Below are 20,761 nucleotides of genomic sequence, written 5' to 3'. Positions count from 1 at the left end.
TATGTCACCCTTTGTTTCCTTTGCTTCTCATATTTAGCCTTGACAGAGAGAAAGAGGCAGGCTGAATAGCCGTGTTTACAGAATACTCAACCATGTGCTCTCTGACTCCTCAAATGACTAAGTGGGTGGGAGCAAGAACATGCATTGTGCCAGTGTATGCATAAATACTGTCACATGTAAGGCGAGAAGCAGGGCGACATAAAGCAAGTCACAAGTTGTCAGGAACTCTAAATTGAAGTTTTGTTTTTATCAAGGTCCCAGAAAACCAAAGTCACACGAAGTCCTGACCCTTAACCACCGCCTCGCCCACATACTGTAGAGAGGGATCAGCTGCTCAGAGCAGCCAACCAGAGATTGTCTTTTCATGCTCCCTGCTTCCACTCTAGGAGACCCCTCTGCTATGGCTGAAGGTGAGAGAGGGCCTTGAGTGGAAGACCATCTCTCTATGATTGTTCTACCTCAAACGCCCCCAAACATGAACCTCCCAGGCCTTAGCACAAAGCTTAATTTTTCTCAATGAATATGCACAGAATGAATGCATGTCTCTTTGAAAACAAAATGGCAGCTTCCACACACACACACAGAAAAACTGCACTCAATACTGACCCTGAAGAAAAGCCATACAACTGATGTTGTAAGAAAATTTCTTGTTTACACTGCTGTATTTTAATTTTTAGCTGATCTGAGTACAAAGAGAGCTCTTTTCTGTTCAGAGAAAGAAGGTTTATGATGTGGGAGAGAGCTAAGAACAATGGGCTCAATTGATAAACTGGAGATGCTCTCAGCTTCTGAGAGCTTGGAAAGTCCATCTATAGATCCATCCCAGAGGGCAGAACTAAATAAGGACAGATGGAAAACATAGCTTCTTGGGAGCTGGCTTTTGCTTCTCTGAGGCAAAAATACATTCACTCTGGAGCATCCTGAGTCAATTCTCCAAAATGTGGTGCTCTGCCCTTGTTTTCCAGTGTCTAAAAATAAGTCATATTTTTATTCCCTTTGTCTTAAAGCCATTCAACCAGACTTACTTGCCGAATATTAATTGTGATAAAGCAGAAATCAGGAGATTACAGCTGAACTACTTTTGACTAGAGCCCCTTAACTGATGACTAACATGCTGCCTACAGCTAGTGTCCTTTCTCAGGTTGCTTGTCAGTCACAGCTATTAGACAAACCTACAGCTAATTTAAAGTTATCTTTCTTCAGGCTGGTCATCAGCACAGTCTATGGTATGTTAGGTGGCCTCATGTACTAAGCAGTTCAGGGTAGTACTGTCATTAATGTTTTAATCCTGAACGGGCACAGCATATTTAATTCACATTATCCTTGTTATATCTTCTCTGCCATATAAACATTCAACTTCAAACCTTTTATTTAATACTTCTCATGTGAAACTATGTAAGCACCAGAGTATCTTTATTGGAATAGCTAAACAATTTTGAAAAAAAAAAGGTGAAAATAATTTATTACTAAATACAACAGGAGCTGGGGTACCACAACGGCACTGGGTAAGTAAACCATATTGATTTAGAATAAGAAAACACTGTGAAATCCAAGAAAAATTAAACCATTAAATACAAAATGAACTGGTATAGGGATCTGAGTTCATCCCAGCATGACAGCACATGGCTTTAATTCCAACTCTCAGGAGGCAGGGGCAGGAAGATCTCTATGAGTTCAAGGTCAGCCTTCTCTCCATGGAGAGTTCCAGGACAACCAAGAATACATAGTGAAACCCTGGCTCAAAAAAAAAAAAATAAATAAAGAGAGAGAGAGAAAAACATACTCAATTTGAGACAAGTATTTACTGAGTTTCTTTCGGTAATTGTTTTGCATTTTGCATATATTTTTTCATATCTTTAGTATAAAAAAGAAACAATAATAATAATAATGCATTATCTATTACATTTTTCATAGAAGTAGTATAAGAATAACTTACATGGCCTGAAAGATACATGAGCACCTCGAGCTAACTATAATTAAGTACCTGTTATTGAGGTCAAATAGAACAATTCACTCAAAGGACACGATGTTTGATTGAGAACATTCTTAATTTTATTTTCTTTAATTTTATAAAATACATTTTGTAAGATGAGTTTCTAAAAGTTTATCCTTTATGTTGTTAAAATCAAAATTCTCTATCAGAAATGAAGGAAACACTTGCAGTTGATTAACTCTCTTTGTACGTGTGTGTGTGTGTGTGTGTGTGTGTGCATGTGAGATTTTTAAGGGAATGGTTGGTTATCTGTTATATTAAACCAAAACAAAATAAAAGATATAGATTATTTCACCTTCCTTGATCTTGATTGGTTTCTTACATGTCCTTTTAGCTCTCCTCACTCTTGTGCATCCTGCTTGTTTACCTTATATATTGGCCCAAGAACAAGTCTCAAGTGTCTTCTTGTAAATTCTTATATCTCTTTCAACACAGCAGAAAGCACTTTGGGGAATGACAGCACAAATCTACAATGAAACAGCTACAATAACTTTTCCTCCAGGAAATTCGATCAGGGGCTTTTTTTTTCTCTTTCTTTCTTTCTTTCTTTCTTTCTTTCTTTCTTTCTTTCTTTCTTTCTTTCTTTCTTTCTTCCTTCCTTCCTTCCTTCCTTTCTTTTTCTTTCTTTCTTTCTTTCTTTCTTTCTTTCTTTCTTTCTTTCTTTCTTTCTTTCTTTCTTTCTTTCTTTCTTTCTTTCTTTCTTTCTTTCACCCAAAGTTAACAAATACAGGATAAGCCTGAAATCTGGGAGTTCTTTAGGTTTCAAATTCTGCCTGTCCTCTCTGCGGCTCCAGAGCTCTATGGAAGCTTATGAACTGAACAGCTAACAGCTGGCAGAATCTATTATGTGACCTATATATACCAAGAGACAGTAACTTCTATGGTAAGCCTAAATTATCAAAATGCTGAGATAATATTAGCAAGTAAAATCATCTGTCATTTATTAGAAAAGAAAATACCAGACCAATTATTCAAATTGAGGTTCAAATTTATCAAGCCTAGTTCTACAAATGGTAGACTACTTGGGGGAATTCCCAATAATTTCATGGGACCGTACAATTTCAAATATTTTTGTGATGCTTTCTGCCCAGTTTCTCTTTCTTGTTTTCAAAAAGAACTATGCTCAAAGAATCATCCTCCAGGTCTTTCTGATACAACTCCAAACAAGAGATAAACAATTGGGAAATATGAAACTAATCAAGATCGTCTAATCACCTGCTATGAGTGAATGGATAAAACCCCAGGAAAAAAAGCACCATTGTGAAGATATTATGCCAGAGGCCAGGGGCCAGAACTAGCGGATAGGGGTGGGGGAAGAACACATGCTATCCAAAGAGTTAAGTATCTTGCATTTACCCGAAGGCCATTTCAAATTACACCTTTAGCATCCACCAACTGATGCTCCTTAGGTCACAGTCTTATTTCAAATAAGCTAGTTCCTTTCTATTCTCAGCTCCTTGGAAACCACAAGGTTGTCATGGTAGCTGTTATCAAGGAGAAGGGAGTGAGATGATCCTGACAACACTGTTTCTCTTCCTAATGAGCTATAAGGACAGATGATGCCCCCCCCCTCCGCCCCGCTTTGTCTATACAGGCACTGTGCTCCCTAATTGCCGTAAGGAAGGTTGGCTGAGTTAGGGCTTAAATAGTCCATTGCCACTGGCGTCAGAGCTCTCTTTCTAAGGGCGAAAGATCCTTGCTTTGACACCCTTCTCCCAGCTGCAGGAGGCAGATTTGGGCAAATGCTATATTGCTCTGCTAGCATTCTTTTTATTTTCTTCTGTCTTCAGTGGAAACAGGAAGGTAAGAGTGAGTTCTTGGTTTTGTGCATCAAAGAGAATGTATTTGACTCCTACTGATGGCAAGAAGACCAGGGACATTTCTGCTCTCTACCTGAGAACCTTTCCGTTCTGCTCTCCTCAGTTGGAAGTGCCCTTTGAGAAGGAAGCACATCCTGGTCTTCAGGAGATGCTTGCAAAATCAATTAGAGCTTTCACTCCTCTGCGACTTGCAGCTGGGGAGTCACCTTCTCAGGCATCCCCCATTTCTAGCAGGAGCCTGCTGTGGAGCAAAATGACTAAAAGAGGTACTAAGAGGGAGAGTCCACAGAGAGAGATTAATCACTGCAAGACTCTCCTTTCTTGTTATACTCATCAAGTAAGAAGAGGGCCAATCAGTGGCAAAGGCAGAGTTAAAACACAACACTGTAGGCTGTGTGGTTAGAGCCTTGCTATTAGACAAAGGGGAGTTTCTATGGGAGCTCAGAACTTGGTGCCTCGGCCCATGAGTTTAAGGACGGCGAAGTTGTAAGTGGCAGCAATCATGAAGGTGAGCTGTAGGGAACAGAGAAAAGAAGGTAAGTGACAGTAAGAAGAGAAGCTCTCTCTTACTCAAAACCTTTTGGGAATGAGGGAGAGCTGAAGCAAAATCACAATTAAATAAAAGGAAATAGTCTATCTGCAAAAAAATAAATAAATAAAAATTAAAAACACGTCCCTATTTTTTGTCTATATTTGTGAACAGAAATCTTCTGTTAGACATTTCCACAATAGCCCATTCCTAACTAACATATCCATACAATGTATTCCACAGCTAAGTTCTGCTAACCACTGACCTTTCCTGAAGGACATTGGCTATGCATGTGCTGCACACACACAGCTACTTCATGCACCATAGCCCTCCACTCTCTTATAATCAACTGATTTCACAAAGTGCAAGTGTGCTGGCTTTTTGTGAACCCCTCTGCCGTACTGAGGAGGATTCTGTGAGCTCCTCCTTGTAGTTAAGTGCTACCTCAGAGATCTGAGGTAGATACATCACCTTGCACACTGGCACCTAAGGCTTCACCTCTGCACAAGGAGCACACTGCATTGGCACTACATTAACACTACCTGAAGGACCTGGGCCACAGGACTGCATCATAGTCAGAACAATTCTAATATGACGAGTCCCTCCTGTTTCCCACCAGAGACTACCGAGAGCATTTATACTATCTAGAACCCTAGGATACAGTAGATCATGTTTACAGTGCCATGCCCTGGTCAATGCTTGACAACTCACGGCAGAGATGTGTAACCCCACACCTTGCTGTGCCTTCTCACAGCTTGCCTACAGCCTTTCAAGGCTGTAAGGAGTCTCTCTGCTAGTCTTTCGGCCTAATGCTATCCCTGGACCACTTCTTTTCTAATATTATCTTAAAATAACTTACCAGGGAAACTAGTGTGGCCGCAGCACCCACAAACGCAGCAATAAACAGGTGGAAGGTCATTTGGAACTGCAAGAAGATGTATGAGAGAGAATTATTTCTTAGAACAGAAAAGCAAGCACAATCCACTGTAAACAGTGAACACGGCTGTCTGGATGGGCTGACACCCATTCCTGTATGTTGATTCTGTGTCTCTAACTAAATGTTCACTTCCCTAAGTGTCAACCTCCCATTTGCTACTATCATAGTACCTCACCCCCACAGCATCTCGAAGATGCAGAAAAGTGATTAATGATCCCACATAATGAACTCATTTCCTACAGTTGGAACCTGGAGCCCAAAGGTCAAAGCCAATACTTTCCCTTGAAAGACGGTTTCAGACTTCCTCCCCAAGATTTGCTTCTTATTCCCTGGCTGCGGTGGCATGCGTCTGTCCTCAATGAAGCTCTTTCTTCTCTTTTCTTTTCTTTTCTTTTCTTTTCTTTTCTTTTCAAATATACTTATTTCACCTCTCATTGGAAATTAAGGAGTTCCAAATTAAAAGCATTTTATAGAGCCCATGTGTGTCTCTGTGCATGTCCCATTTTCTTGGTACGTTTTTAACCAAAATGAAAATTTTCATTTGGGAAATTTTACTGCTAAGTATTATCTTTACTTAAAGCTACACATGTTTCTTTTAATGAGAGGAGTTTGGGAAAGGAAGACTTCTAGTGCAGCTCTGGGGTTAATAAGTACTTTGACTTTTAATAAGTATGCTCATTGATTCAAGTACATTTCACCATTATTTTGTAGAAGGGAAATCTGCTAATACAAAGTCCAATAAGGAAATAATATAATCCTTAAAACTTAAGTTCATAAGGAGAAACTTCTATTATAGGTAGAAATTCCTCCATGTCTAGCCAATCTATTTTTTAAAAAGCACTCTTCTCATTCACTTACCTCAGCTGTTTTGCAGATGGACAGAAGGTTGGAGCCACAAACCTTGCCAGGGAAAGCATTCCATGGGAGAACACCTAAGATACATAAAAGCAGCCAGAGTAAACTTCATAAGGCTAGAGGCCATGCGGAGACGTTCTACATAGCTTTCTACCTTCTCTATCCTGGCTGTAAACCTGATATTGACAGTATGCATCATCTTTTTTTCTAAAAAGTTACATAGAACAAAGGTGCTATTGACTAATTGTGAAGTTTTATATTATTGAAATGTGCTGCTTTGCGTTGTTAATATCAGTCAATCGGAGAAAAAGTGAGAACAGCCAAGAAGGAAGAAGGAGGAGGAGGAGGAGGAGGAGGAGAAGGAGGAGAAGGAGAGGAGGAGGAGGAGGAGGAGGAGGAGGAGGAGAAGGAGAAGGAGAAGGAGAAGGAGGAGAAGGAGAGGAGGAGGAGGAGGAGGAGGAGGAGGAGGAGGAGAAGGAGAAGGAGAAGGAGAAGGAGAAGGAGGAGAAGGAGAGGAGGAGGAGGAGGAGGAAGAGGAGGAGGAGGAGGAGGAGGAGGAGGAGGAAGAGGAGGAGGAGGAGGAGGAGGAGGAGAAATAAAAACATCCCCAAATTTCCATGTTTCCTTTCAGGGAGAGCATCCTTAGTTTCAGTGGAAAGAACTTACTAAACTAAGAAGCATTTATTCATCATTACAATAATTTCATAATCACCATCCTCCTCACCCTAAGACAAAAACAAGTACACATTGCTTCTATAGATGCTAGGGAATCTAAAGATCCCACATTCAACTCACCATACATTCTGGCATCAGCGCAGAGACTGCCTATACTGGCAGAGGTCTTGCTAGGGAAGGCAATAGACTGACAGGTGGTCCAGGTATTGAAGTAAATGTACACAGGTACAGCCGAGCAGGCAAACACCAGGAGCCATACAACAGTCAGGGCATAGGTGATGCCCACAAACTAAAACAATTGACATGGAGTGGTTAAAAATCAGCATCAACTTGCAGACCTTGAAACAAAAACTGGAAGATGCTGGAGTGGCATGTGCCAATGAAGTCAAATTCCAGGCATCTCCCTTAAATGACATTAGTGAGCAGGGCACTTTTGTGAAGTGTCATTGGCAGTATCTCTCAGATAACTTGCCCCAAGTGTGATGGAGGGTAGGGGAAGTGGGTGGGAGTTGGAGTGAGGCGGATCCCTGGGTTAGAGGGGGCTTCAAGGAATTTGGAGGGCAGAGAAGGTGTAAAAAAGTAAAAAAGAAAAAAGTCCTGAAAGAAAGTTGTGCCATTTTTGCCTTAGGCTGAGCTTACAAGATGTTCTTTGCCACAGGATTTTTGTTCCCCAGTCACTGAACAACGCCAATAGGAGATTTAAATTTCAGATCTAAAACCATTCTAAGCTAACTGCTGGTCACAAAAAGTCATCTCCACAACACACACATATTCAGACCCCCAAAGATCTTTAAGTCTAGAGACTGAAAAACAATGTATGTCTTTCTAAAACACAGCTAAGATAAGCATGAAATATGCAGATCTAGCCTAAGTCTCTCTGGGACCCCCTAATAGCATAGAATCCCAGAATCCTGGGACTTGGAGTCAATTCTTGAATTTCTATGATCCACCATACATTTGAGGTTATGTGTTTAAGTCTCCATTCCATAACTAGCATTTAAGATTCTTGTACAGTGTGGGCCCACTCTTGTTTTCCTTGCTAGGAACAAAGTAAAGGGATACCAACAGATTGGTTAGAAATGGTCTTATTGAACAAAGCATCCTATAAAATTGATGCTTTTCCGTTTAAGATGAAAATTTCCAGGGAACCTTCGAAAGGTGAGGCTAAGCCGGCCAGGCACCACGTTCTTCCTGACCATAGCGTTCGGCTGTAGCCATCGCTTCCTCACTCAAAAGCTAGGCCTCAGGAGAGGACCCAACCTTGGGTGGGGATGAGGCTACAGACTCACGCCCAATTGTCCCCCACCCCTTGTTATTGCCACAAAATCCTGAGGATGATCACCTTGTCGGGATGTCCTAGCCATTTTCCCAAACAATGACACACCCGCTCCAAAGAATGAGCTTGATGTTGGCCTCTGGAACCCCTCCCCTTCTGGCCCCCTGTTACCGTTGCGCTCAGGCCCTTGCCGCAGATGGTGGTCTTGTAGTCGCCAAAGATCTGCCTGACAGCGCCGGTGGTGTAGAAGCCCTCAGCCAGCAGGAGGGCCCCATAAAGGAAGAAGAAAGAGGCAGTTCCATAGATGACATACTGGAAAGCATGAATCCTGCATGGACAGACAGAAAATCCAGATAACCTTATTCAGAGAGCACCACTCTTCTTGTCAGTTAGTAAGGCACATGCCTGGGTGGCTAGGGGTTCTTGAGAGGAATAACTAGGTATTTCATGTGTTCCTTCACCTTTCCTCACTGAAGTAAATGAAGTCACACAGCAGGTGGCCAAGAGCATAGCTTCTCCCCATATCCCTTGTTACCCTGCGTCCTAGAGAGCCAAGCTTGCTGCTTCTTTTTGACCCTTCAGAGGTGCTGCTTCATAGACAAACTGAGAGATGCATGAAGGGAGAGTAGCCCGACTTGCTCTAGAAGCAGAACGGACTTATTACTAAGCCTGAGTACACATAAGCAGAGTGTGAGACCAAAACCAGGGATTCCACTCTGCCCAGTCATTAGACCGCTACCTGCCATTGTGGAGAAAATTCAGGCAATATTTAACCTACTTAGCAGAAATCAGGCCATGTGTGAGAAAACAGAGAGGAGTGAGAGGAGGCAGGCGTCCATTCTAAATCGGACATTGTCCCCTTACGTAGAGCTTCCAACATGACATGGTAGAACCTGAACACTGAGGGCTATGTCAGGGATGCTGTCTTGCTCCGTGCTCATGAGCTTTGTACCTCCAAGACAGGGGGAGGGGGAGGGGAGGGGAAAAGAGATGAGTCTGGAGGTGGGGTGAAGACGTACTTACACATTAATGAGATACTCATAGTCCTGGTAGTTTTTGGAGAAATAGGTCTCAATTAGCTTTTCTGTACCAGTGAGAGCTTCATGTCCACATCCACAGAACAGTGCCACTCCAAAGAAACACAATCCAGTGGCCACCAGGGAAGCAAAGGGGGCCCCTACCAGACATCTAGCACAACACTCTAACAAGCCTGGGGAAGAAGAAGGAGAAAGTCAGGTACGCATACGAGGTAACTCATCCACTCACACTATACTGCTGGGCCAAGCAGCCCATGTTACCAAGCACAGAGTGTGGTTATTTTGGGAGTTATAAAGAAGAATCTACAGGTTTTAGCTTTTGGAAGATGAGCCTGATCCAGAATGCTTACTTTGTCCCAGCTGTCCCATTCTTAAAAATGAACCCTTGCCTACAATACTCAGAATGTATGGGTTTTATAAAAGACTCAAATAATTCAAGTAGTAATACAAAGAGGTGATGAGTCCCTCTTTTTCTTATATTGTAACCACGAATTACTGATATTAGAGAGACTTCAGAATTGTATGGACAGTTTGCCTCTGCATTCCCCACCAGAGGCTCCCATCCTTCCCCCACCCGCATCCCCACCCCAGAGGCAAGCATGATATACAGACAGCTGTTTTGGCAGCCCAGGGCTCCCTCTACCTCCCCTAGCTCAAGACATTCTCCCAACCTGTGTGTCTCCAAAAACCAACACCCAACACTCCTCCTGATAACTCTCCAAGTGCCTGTCCTTGAGACCTTAGAGAAATAACAAGCTCAAGGGAGACCATGGGAAAAGTAAAAGGTAAACAGAGGTCTGGTCTCAGACAGTAACGACTAGCCATAAAATTAGTCCTTAAACAGACACTCATTAACACCCCCTCCCGCTTCAGTACCATCCCATCGTCTACTCCCCTTTTCTGTAAATAGTCACACTATTTCTAACTATAGTGTATATAAACCCAGTGTTTTCCCGACTCAGGCTTACTTGCCAGCATTCACACAGTGAGTGCTAGGTGGATGAACTGAGTTCGAACTTGAAACAATAAAAGACTTTTGCGAATTGCAGCAGACTTCACGATATTTGGGTTCGTCTAGGTTTCCTGTGGACTCAGGGTACAACACTAACTGTTTTAGTCTGTTGACTAGGTTTAATTATTCAACAACTATTGAGTTGTACATGGGATATAGAAACAGAAAAGGTACAAACTTTACCAGATTAGAATATTTAGTTTACTAAGGAATAATAAGTGAAGTAGATGTATAATTGCAGGAAATAGAGTAATTGGCTACAGAGGGTAAATATACTTGGAATTCCAGATGAAATGAGTACTAACCATAGGTGTTAATATTTTCAGACACAATTTGAACAGAAAGAGTATTTCACATAATGTAAACTTGTTGCAAGGAATGCAAAATCCTTCCTATTCTAGACAGAAGAGAGCAACCCAGAGAAGACAGAAACTAGCACCGGATATATGTGCATATATAGATATATCAGTGCATATAGATACAATATATTCAAATATATGCATATACATATGTAATATATAATATATATGCACACATGCTTAGAATGTATTATATACACACATGTATGTATTGGCTGCTTGTTTTTTATACATCTATTCCTACAGATCATGTACATGCAAATAATCAGAAACTATGCCCAAGGATAGTACTTTGTGATAAGTATGTTGTAATTCTTTATCTCCTTATCGGATAAAAACAATTCCCAAAAGTTTGCACTTTTATATTCATGTATTTCTCCAAGCCAAGTTCAATGATCTACAATAGGGTACTAGGGGGATAGAAATCCACTGCTTTATTCCCTTAATATGAGCTCAGTTTTTATTAAAACCCCAAATGCTACCCTGAGAAATGTCAACAGATGTTAAAAGATCAAACTATGTGTATCATGGTAAAGTTGGGATAGAGGCAATTTTTTTTATCAGAGCCATAGAATAAGTGAGTACTACTACCCACCATTCATTGAAAGGGCAGCCTTTCCCTGGTCTTCAGAGAGTGTCTTCTTTGAAGATACTTGTACATGCACTGGCATTAGAGATGGAGCTCAAAAGCCCAAGCAAAAGTATGTATGTGCCTGCATGTATACAAATGTGTATAATACAGACATGTGTCCAGAAGAGAAAAAGGAAACAGCTGAAACTGATCACTGTCTTTGTGGAGACACTCCAGAAATTGCTCTTCTTTTTTATCATTAGGGTAAGATACTAAATGTATCCTGTAAGTCCAGAAAATGTGCTGGGAAGTAAACAGGACTCCTATCTTCATTCTCTGCCCTTTTAACTCCTCTCCACCCTCCAACTCTTAGACTCTTCTAGTAAAGAAGGTCTCTGAAGTCTGGGGTGGGGGAGGGGAGGTCAGTGACCCCACTGTTCCCTCTCTCTTCCCAGCAAAGGGTCAAGCCTTGGACACAGCCCTCCATAACTTCCCCAGACAAAGAAGCCTTGTTTTCTCTTGAGATCTCAGGAGCCTCATTGGTATTCTGCAAGGCCCTGCAGGCCTGGGGGTGGGGAGGGGGTTAGATCCAGTAAACAATGGCAGAACTGTTTATTTAGCCCAGGATAAGAAGATCCATCTACCTTAGCAAGTGGTCACTCTATTCCCATTCACTCACCCCAGCATTTTCACCATGGGATGGTCTAATGGTGAGGCAGGTATGGCCAGGCAAACAGAGAAATCAGCTCAGCATTTTTGCTGCTGTCCTTCTATATCATCTACACTAAGGATGGTTTCTATCTTCTCATCAAGTAATGAAATGGACAAGGAATGGTTTATCATCTTAAACATATAATCATTGGTGGTCATCAAAATAACCAGAAAAATCTAAGCTTTGGTGTTTTTACTGGGTGACAGAACTTTGGAAGCAACTCTAAATCACCACCCGATACCTTTTTAAACACACATTCTTATCTATTCTATTAGAGCTCGGATAATAATTTAACATTCCCTTTCTGCTCTACTGATGTTCAAAGCAAGAAACCAGGGTATAGACTTTGCTGCATCTCTAACGTGAACTCTAACACAAATGCCCTTAGATAAATCTATAAGACAGGCTATAAGATAGTTGAACAATATCAAGACAAGCATCCGATGCTAAATTCCTCAAAATTCAGATAAAATGTTTGTTTTAAGGGCATTTAAGTTCAACAGAAGTGCAAAATCTCAGCTAGTCTGCCCAAGCAAAAGTCAAAATGTGAATTCTAACAGGAAAACTCAGAACATACAGAGATTGTCCTTTCATCAAAGTAGTCGACAGTCAAAGCATACTGATTAAAAGTCCATTGGGTTCACTTCGATTTTTCAGAGTCCAAGAAATGAACTTGGGAACAACAGTCTAAAACTATAAGCTCTCTGTTTCGGAATACCTCAGGCTCAACAGGGTTTTGAATGTTAAAAGGCATTCTGTCATTTCCCAGCTAAGTATAAACTGTGATGTGATGGCGTCAGTATAAAAGAATTACATAATGCTAATGCTACTCAATGAGATTTAAATGTCTCATTTTAATGCGTGATCACAGAGAAAACTAATGACCTTTTCTAATGCTTTCTTTTCCTTTGTGTTTGAATGGCTTGCGAACAAAGATTAAACACATTACTCATAACAAAGATGTTGCAAGAAACAAAGAAATTAGGAGCCCAATTGCTTGTCTCAGAAAACTTCCCATTTTGTTTGGGAGAACAAATTTATTTCTTAAATTGAAAACCAGAGCTACCTATTATCTAGTGTTAAAATGGATGTTACCAAATCCTGTGGTCAAAATATAATCAAAGACATCAGTTCAGAACTGGTTATTTTCATCTCTTTACCACCCCCCAAGTGTAACCAATCTGTAATAGAACTCTTCTCATCAATGTTCTCAGTTGGAGATCAACAGTACTATTGTGAGTCTCAGATTAAGGCCCATCCCACTGACTCTCCTGATCCTGATGCTGTCTCTTTAAGCAGGAGCCAAGTGCTCTACAGCCCTCCCTCCATTCCCATGCCCTGGGCACACCTCAAGAACCAGTTCCATGATGGAAATTCAGTGCGAATCTGGAAACTCATCAAAGGGAAGAGAGGAAGGGCTTTCATAGAAAGAAATGGTAGAAAGAGACCAATTGTACCCCACACAATTCCCAGCTTGTCTCTTGAATCCAGCTGACAAAGGGAGAGATAGAAGAGCCCTATACAATAGAAGGAAACAACAGGCAAGTTCTTTGAGTGAGAAACTGGTCCCATCTCCCTAAGTCTCGAATCTGCACTGCAGTTTTCCCCTCCTCCCAGAATCCACCCCTTAACCTCAACCTATGAACAGAGGCTGCCTTGATCAGGGCCTATAGCCATTCAAATGGCCAAGATACTAGAGTAGCTGTGACTGGCACTAGGGCTAGATGTTGATGAGTGGGTGTGAGTTCTACAAGTAAAACAATTATCAGGCAGTGACAGAGACACAAAGACTTTGCTTCTGGCCTCATCTTATTAAGACAAAGCCTGCCCATGACTTTGTGTTTCCTGTATGATATTAGCACTTATACCACATTCAAGAGCTCAAATGGGTTCTAAAGGCACCAAGGTCTGGGGAGTCAAGCCTGCTTGATAGTCAAGTCATATGGACAAGGTTAAATAAACAAGAACTCCCACTGCCTTATTAGGCAGGTATTAGTATCACTGCTGCTACTACTTATGGTGACTAGTACTACTACCACCACCACTACCACCACCACCTTCAGGGACAGCATCTGGACTACCTTACTTTCTATGTTCTTTTTCAGATAGACAGAAACACATATACAGAGACATACAGAGAGGGGGCGGAGAGAAATACCAATTCATGTGCAAACATTTGGAGGCCAAAATACAAGGGTGATTGTTAAAATCTGTTCCTGGAACATTGTCTCAACCTTGTCCAGTTGTGAGGAAATGAAGAACAATCTGTCACTAGCGACAAGTGTAGCTGTACTTTATGCTACCAGATCCCCTCTTTCCTTGGTTAAAGTGTGAAGGTGACTTGTAGAATCCCACTCTCTTCCCTGGGATGCCACTGACTCTTTTTCAAAGCCTTGCATGGCAGAGCTTGGGACTTAGGACCTTGCCTTATCAGGTCACAGTCCTGGCTTGATCTTTTCTAGACCCAAATTTCTATGAACCAAGATGATTATTTGTGGTTTTGTTTTCCTTCAAAACAAAAGAACTATATCGGAGGAATGATTTTCAAGGGTATAAATCTCTCTCTCTCTCTCTCTCTCTCTCTCTCTCTCTCTCTCTCTCTGTCTCCCTCCCTCCCTCCCTCCCTCCCTCCCTCCCTCTCTCTCTCTCTCTGTCTCTCTCTCTCTCTCCCTCCCTCCCTCCCTCCCTCTCTCTCTCTCCCTATTTCCCTCCCTCTCTCTCCAAGCTCTTTCCCTCCCTCCCTTTCTCTTTCTCCGAGCTCTTTCCCTCCCTCTCTCCCTCCTTTCTTCTCCCTCCCTCCCTCTCTCTCCCTTCTTCCCTCCCTCTCTCCCCCCTTCCCTTCTTCCCTCCCCCCTCTCCTCCCCCTCTCTCATACACACTAAACAAACAAACAAGCAAACAAACAAACAAGCAAACAAACAAACAACAGGGAAGATGTCACTGGCTGGACTGGGACCTGAAGATATTACAGTTCCTATGCTCTTTTCTGGGTTAAAGATACCACTACTCAGACAGCTCTGAGGGGACCTTATTGTTGACTAGGTTTCTTGGGGTCCTGGCTCAGGGCTAAGGTAAAGCCCCTCAAAGCAGGGCAAATTGCTTAATCTCTCTAGTCTTTCAAGAGCTTCTAGCTAGGCAGAGCAAGGTAAGAAGTGGCGTGGTGAAGGCTGCCCTTGATCACTTCAGTCAGCGTCTCTAGGAAGAGTCCTTTAATGTACTGGTCTAAACCTGCTTTCTTCTTAAGTCTTAGCTTTCTTGTGGTGCCTTTGATGGCATCCAGATAGTCCTCAGGTACCTAGTAGAATTCTCAGCCTCTGCTCTGCCTCCACATTTTGTACTTTCAAGCCACTCTTAGAGGGAAGCATCTAAGATGCACAGTCTGGTTGCCAGGGTAACGGCTGCTGTTCTCAGATGACAAAAAGCTCGAGGAACCAGGTGTCTTGCTGTTCACTGATGGCATTGTTACTGAGCAGAAAAATATTCACTATGGCTCTCTGGCTTTCTCAGTTCCGTTGCTATTCCAAAGACTCATGTGAAGTGTCTCCTTGCCAAGCTATTCCACAGCCCATAACCCTTTTGCTCAGGTATCACCGGACCCAATAGTCTTGCTCAGTTCCAATCCTAAGAGATTTTCTGGTTGAGGTAATAAGCTGCCTGTTTCTGGAGGCGATTAAGCAGAGACATATGTATATTTATCTTAGTCAGAGAAATGAATTCTGCATTGAAAGTTGGTTCAGACAACTTCTTTTGGAATCAGAGTCTCTCTATGTTGTCTAGCTAGCCTTTTCTAATGATTCTCCCATCTCAGTTTCCTATGGTGTTAAAGGCATGTGACACCACACAGAACTCCACCTCAGATACGTTCCAATGTTCCTTTCAATTCCAAACTCTATGATTTGACTGGTCTATTGCAAGGGTTGAACAGCATTCCACATCAGAAGCAATAGCATTCCACTGCCTGGTCAGAAATGGCTGAAAATTCACATGGTCTCAGATACTGTGTTACTGAGTGATTGCAGAGACAGTGGCTATTCTGTCCTGTATCCCTAGTCCATGTATTGCTTACCCACCCACATCCACATCCTCTGGGGGAGATCATTCAGCCTCCATTACAAGAACATGCTCCTCTGGTCATTTTCTCTCTTCCTGTCTTTATCTCTTCAGGGCCTTATCCCCTGAGGAAGTAATTCAACTTACACTCCTCCTCTGTTTTGAAAGAACAACCTATTTAATCAGCCACATGAATGTTAGATAGGGTTCCTGGGTCCAGAGCAGGAAGTGACTTTTTCCCATCTTGCTACATTTACGAGATCAAATGTTTCTTACATACAAGGTATGCACAAAGACAACCTTGCAAAGAGGAAGGGTTAGCCTAGATATGCACTGGTGCAGAGTAGTCGTTGTCATCAGAATTTACAGGGTTTATAGGACTTCTCTACACTGACAGGGCTGCCACATCCTTATTACTTGATCTTCCACCCTGAAAGTAGACAAAACAGTTATTGTTGCCCCTGTCTACCAGATGATGAAATGGTGATTCATGGTGACATGCCTAATTTTGCAGAGTTCCTTAGAGACTGAGCTGAGATCCAAACCTGGTTGTTTGGACCAGTAGTCTAAGACGCCACCCTCTTAACTATCCTGCCTACATATATACTTGTAACAGTTCCCTCAGTGACTTGAGATGAAAAAAGCCAAGGTTAACAACAGTTCAGTTTCTAATTGAAAAACTACTTCTGTGGATCTTTTTACTGGTTACAAAGTTGCACGGTGAACACACAGGAAAACTGAATCTCCTCTCCTTCAGGATGTGTTCAAGTTGCTACTTTTATCTTCCCCACATGTGAGCAATAAGTACCTATCTCTGCAGCATCTTACCTAGGCAAAGACCCTTATGCCCCACACACCTTACTCTGAACAGGCACTGCTGGACAGCAGAATTTTACATCTTCCATAGTTGTGGAACATAGAAAAACCCTCAGGTCTCAGACAACTTAACAAAAGCCTTTAGATAGAAGCCTCCTTGTTATATCTGGGATTAAGGGTAAGTCCATGATACTAGAAATGTTGTCCTATATGTGTGTGCTCACATGCATCCGTACACACAAGCATACACAAGCACATACAATCCATATCTATTCCGCATGGTAAAACCACTGTGAACTGTATTTTCATTTTCTGAACCTGGAATGTCCACTATAGGCACTGCCAAGTCTGAGTCCAATTTTCCCCATTCCTCCACATCCTACTGATGCAAAACATGCTTTGAAGTTTGTATCAGGGAAGCAAGTACTTAATGCATTTGTAGCTTAGTCAATATTCAAGTTGCCTCCAGCAGAACAAGGGGTCCCACACAACCTGACCATAATCAGGGCCTTAAGATCGGGGAAAGGAGAGAGGACAAGGAAGTGAGGGGTAAGAAGCCACATGATCATAGCCAACCTGTGTGCATTTTCCAAAGGTCTGGAAGACACCACATGTACTGCCAGGATTCGTTGGCAGTGAAGCAGTATGCTCAGCACAGCAGAGAAGGGGTTAATACAGTTAAATGCTAAGAAATTAAAACAGAAAATAAGTGCCAAAACACAACTTATTTAAGCCACTGGAAACCCAAAGCCCCAAAGTTGAACTCCTGTGCCTGCATCTTTGATGCTGGAGTTTTTGAAACTCACCCATGTCTTTGGCACTCTGACTCCAATTGTAGCCTGTTGGCTAGTCTGTTTTGCGGCTGACTTTGCTCAGCTGGAAGGATCCTGGTCTCTCCAGTCTCCTTCTTCTGTCCTTTACTTTTTCTCTCTGAGTATCTTTGTCCTCTTCTCCTGCAATGAAAAGGGCTTTCTGATTGACAGCCAACCCCCTTAAAGAGACAGGCTCGTTTCCCTCCTCCTCTCCTCCTCCCCTTCTCCTCCCCTTGTCCCCACCTCCTTTGGGATACTCCCTTCTTTAAGGGCTCCATCTTCTCTTTATGCCTTTTCACTCCCAATTGTTTTTTTTCTTTCTCTCTCTTTTCCCCCCTAAAGCTTCTCTAGAATTTCATTTTGCTTTAAATAAATCAGGAAGTGTGAATTAGGGGTGTAAATTAAATGGAGGGGTTCTTGAATCCTCCCAAATGATCCTTGGGTCCATTTAAATGTGTCATACCTGGGTCTGAGCATGTAAAGTCATGTGAAATAGTAGCCCTGATGAGAAGGGGGTCTGAATCAAAAGCCTACTTACTATACTACCAAACACACCGCACCCAACTCTCACTGCTCGTTGCCCTTGACCATGGAACCTTTCCTTTCCTCTGTAAGCAAAAAAAGCATTCTTTCTCTTCCTGGCACTGGAAACACAATGGGGAAGAAAAAAAGTCATTTAAAATAATTTCTTCAAAAGCTTTGGTTTTAGAAGAATGCAGATAGAACCAGCTGCTGATTCTATGAACAGACTGTGTGTGACCAGGCTCAAAAAAGCCAGACGTGCAATGAGAGTACATTTGGATAACAGAGATACAAAGGAGAGGGCAAGACCTGTGCCAAGGTCACAAGGGACAAAAAGGCCAGAGTGGACCATGTAGGCAATTTTCAAGGAAAATGAACTCTGAGACAAGACATTATCACAAACTGGCAAGCAGCTAGTCAAAACTCTTCCCAGGAAATAGTGTTCCCATCAGAGTGAAGATGAGGCTAAGGAGACGGAAGGAGCGTTTGGGAAAGCAGCAGTCAGAGTTGGGGGGGGGGGGAGAAAGAAAATACAGTCCTTGTCTCAAAGAGGATTCTATGAAAAAATATGGCCAAGCAGTAAAAAGAGGGGAAGTATTTGTGAACCATTTACAATGGTAAGAGTGATTTCTGACGTCTGTGAAGGAACCAAATATAAAAGGTGATGTTAGCTAGGCAAACTTTTCTAGTCCTTTCTAAAACAGGTGCACCTTAAGGAGCGCTTATGTGGTTTCTTTGTCTATCTTCTCTCTCACCTCAGAAGCCTCACACTCATAACCCTCTTGATTTAGAAGCAAGATTCTACTGCTGAATGGCTCTAAGGAAAGTTGTGGAACTTGTCATTTCTATACCTCTAAAAAATAAGGTATGTCCTCCTGAACTTGTCCTGTGGTTTTTGTCTTGAGATAAGAGACAATAGAGGAGGAAAACTGAGTAGGACCTACAACTCTGGACTCCAGAATTGTAGACTGTATGAGGCTGGTTCTAAAACAAATCTTTTGCTCTTGTACAACTTGAAAGGTAAGGGATCCTTGAACCTGCCTCATGAGGAACAGTATGGTAGGAGCTTCCCAGGGCATCCTACACTAAGGCCATGACTGACTGCTGAGGATCTTAAGACCCATGCCTTCCTAGGTCTGCTCTCCAGACACAGACTCGGCCTGTCATGGAAGTGAAGCTGTAGGTCTTCTTTATATTGACAGCCCTGGAGGAGAGGGACGATGGCAAAAAGAACTGACCCTAAACTTTGGGAATTCTGATGTGGGGAAATCAAAAAGCCAATAGCCAAAGCTGATCTATGTGTGGGGGGAATCGCTCAGGTTGACTCCTCAGATGCATCTCAGCCATTCTCAGCAGCATCTCTGGGACTGTTTATGCTACTCAGAAGGAAATAATTCCCCAGTAAACTCCCAGACACAAACTTATCTACCATATTCCCCGAGGCCTCTTTGCTCCTTTCTATCATCTCCACTGTCTTACTCTGAATTTGATTTTCTGTTCTCTTTCTCTTGTCCCTCCTTTTCTCTCTCCTCACTGATGGGGCAGATCTTTCTGTTTCTGCAATGCTCTTCTGCTAATGGCTAGGAAAGGTGCTCAGCCAGGCGATTATGTCACACCCTCCCCTGTCCCCTAAGGTTCCCAGCTCCCTCGGATCTAGTGCATTGCGGTTGCTCTGTCTATCTGACATGACAGTCTGCCTGCACAGTCCCTCTGCATCCTTCTTCTAAGCTCCTGTTACAGTCCTCAGAGGACTTTTTTTTTCCAGTCTTCAAGAATTTCCCTGACCCAAGAAAACCCCATCCACCCTACCTGTGTCTATGATTCTGCTTTCATTGGGTCTCTTAAGTGAGCTGAACAAAAAACAAGTCTCCATTCTGGCTGGGCTTCTGCAATGCCTGAACATTCCTCCAGAGGGCACCAAGAGCCTTCATGGTTGCAGTCTGCTGCCTGCTTTGGGAGCCTGTGAGGAAGAACAAAGCAGGGTTGTAGTATACCAGTAAACAGTGTGCTTCATGCAGTTCTAGCAGTAAACCAGAAAACGTGGGCCCCCTTGATCACAGCTTAGTTTAGTTGTGCAACTGTCTTCAATGAACTACAAAACATCTGGATAGTACCTCCATGTTCTCCCCTGTCATATCAGATTCTGGAAGGCCAGAAAGCAAACAAGTTTTCTTTGCTCCACTGAACCAGGGCATTGAGAAGTCCAGTGACTTGCTCCCTGAAAAGTAGATAAGCTCGTAAGTGCCTAATCTGATGGTTCACTTCTCTGAATGTTCACTTGGAAGATAGACAAGGAAACAGAGAAGGCCCAGTATGACTGAGTTCTCGGGCTCATCCAGAGCGTCTAGAGCTGAGGCTTTTCTTGTCCCATCCAATACTGTGTCATCACAGGCCAAATTTGGAAAGGCGAGTGGCTGGCTTTTACAAATTTTCACAATCCTGGCACAGAATACTGGCAGAGTGGCAGACGATGTATCAAGTGTTGTGTGTTTGCAGATAGAACTTTCCACACCCAACTTTATGCCGATTGGCTTGGCCATGCCTTTTTGGCCAAGAGAACTGAGGGCTGAGGGCCAGAGATGTCGCATTCTTTGGTCATGCACAGTGTGTGTTGTGGGGAGTGAGGGTGTTGTTCTTCTGGTAACTCAAGGAGCAATGTAAGGATGGACAGGGCTGACTTGTAAATTGTGTATTTATGTAAAAGGGAGATATGCAAATAGCTTGGGATAGAGTAAGAAAGTCGCTTAGAAGAGAAAATATTCAGATAAATAAACTCAGAACACTC

The 20,761-nt window shown here is 42.5% G+C and overlaps 1 protein-coding gene across 7 annotated transcripts; it reads right to left on the bottom strand.

Moving 5' to 3' along the window:
- Window positions 1–1,783: 1,783 nt before the first annotated feature.
- Plp1 (proteolipid protein (myelin) 1) lies at window positions 1,784–20,218 on the bottom strand. Of its 7 annotated transcripts, NM_001359119.1 has the most exons (9): window positions 20,091–20,218; window positions 19,786–19,936; window positions 17,449–17,595; window positions 9,109–9,295; window positions 8,152–8,413; window positions 6,930–7,098; window positions 6,138–6,211; window positions 5,202–5,267; window positions 1,784–4,326 (listed from the first exon to the last, which is right to left on the bottom strand). In NM_001359119.1, exons 3-9 carry the CDS (start codon window positions 17,450–17,452, stop codon window positions 4,255–4,257), a joined length of 834 nt encoding a protein of 277 aa, NP_001346048.1. In that variant the 5' UTR covers window positions 17,453–17,595; window positions 19,786–19,936; window positions 20,091–20,218; the 3' UTR covers window positions 1,784–4,254. The 7 variants fall into 7 exon arrangements, with proteins under 7 accessions (NP_001346048.1, NP_001346046.1, NP_001346049.1 ...); NM_001359117.1 differs by lacking the exons at window positions 19,786–19,936; window positions 20,091–20,218 and adding an exon at window positions 17,918–18,205; NM_001359120.1 differs by lacking the exons at window positions 19,786–19,936; window positions 20,091–20,218 and adding an exon at window positions 17,993–18,205.
- Window positions 20,219–20,761: the final 543 nt, after the last annotated feature.

The sequence above is a fragment of the Mus musculus genome, chromosome X (genome assembly GCF_000001635.26).
Source record: "Mus musculus strain C57BL/6J chromosome X, GRCm38.p6 C57BL/6J".
NCBI lineage: Eukaryota > Metazoa > Chordata > Mammalia > Rodentia > Muridae > Mus > Mus musculus.
Note: the sequence above shows the minus strand (reverse complement) of the source record. Positions and strands in the feature narration are given on the sequence as shown.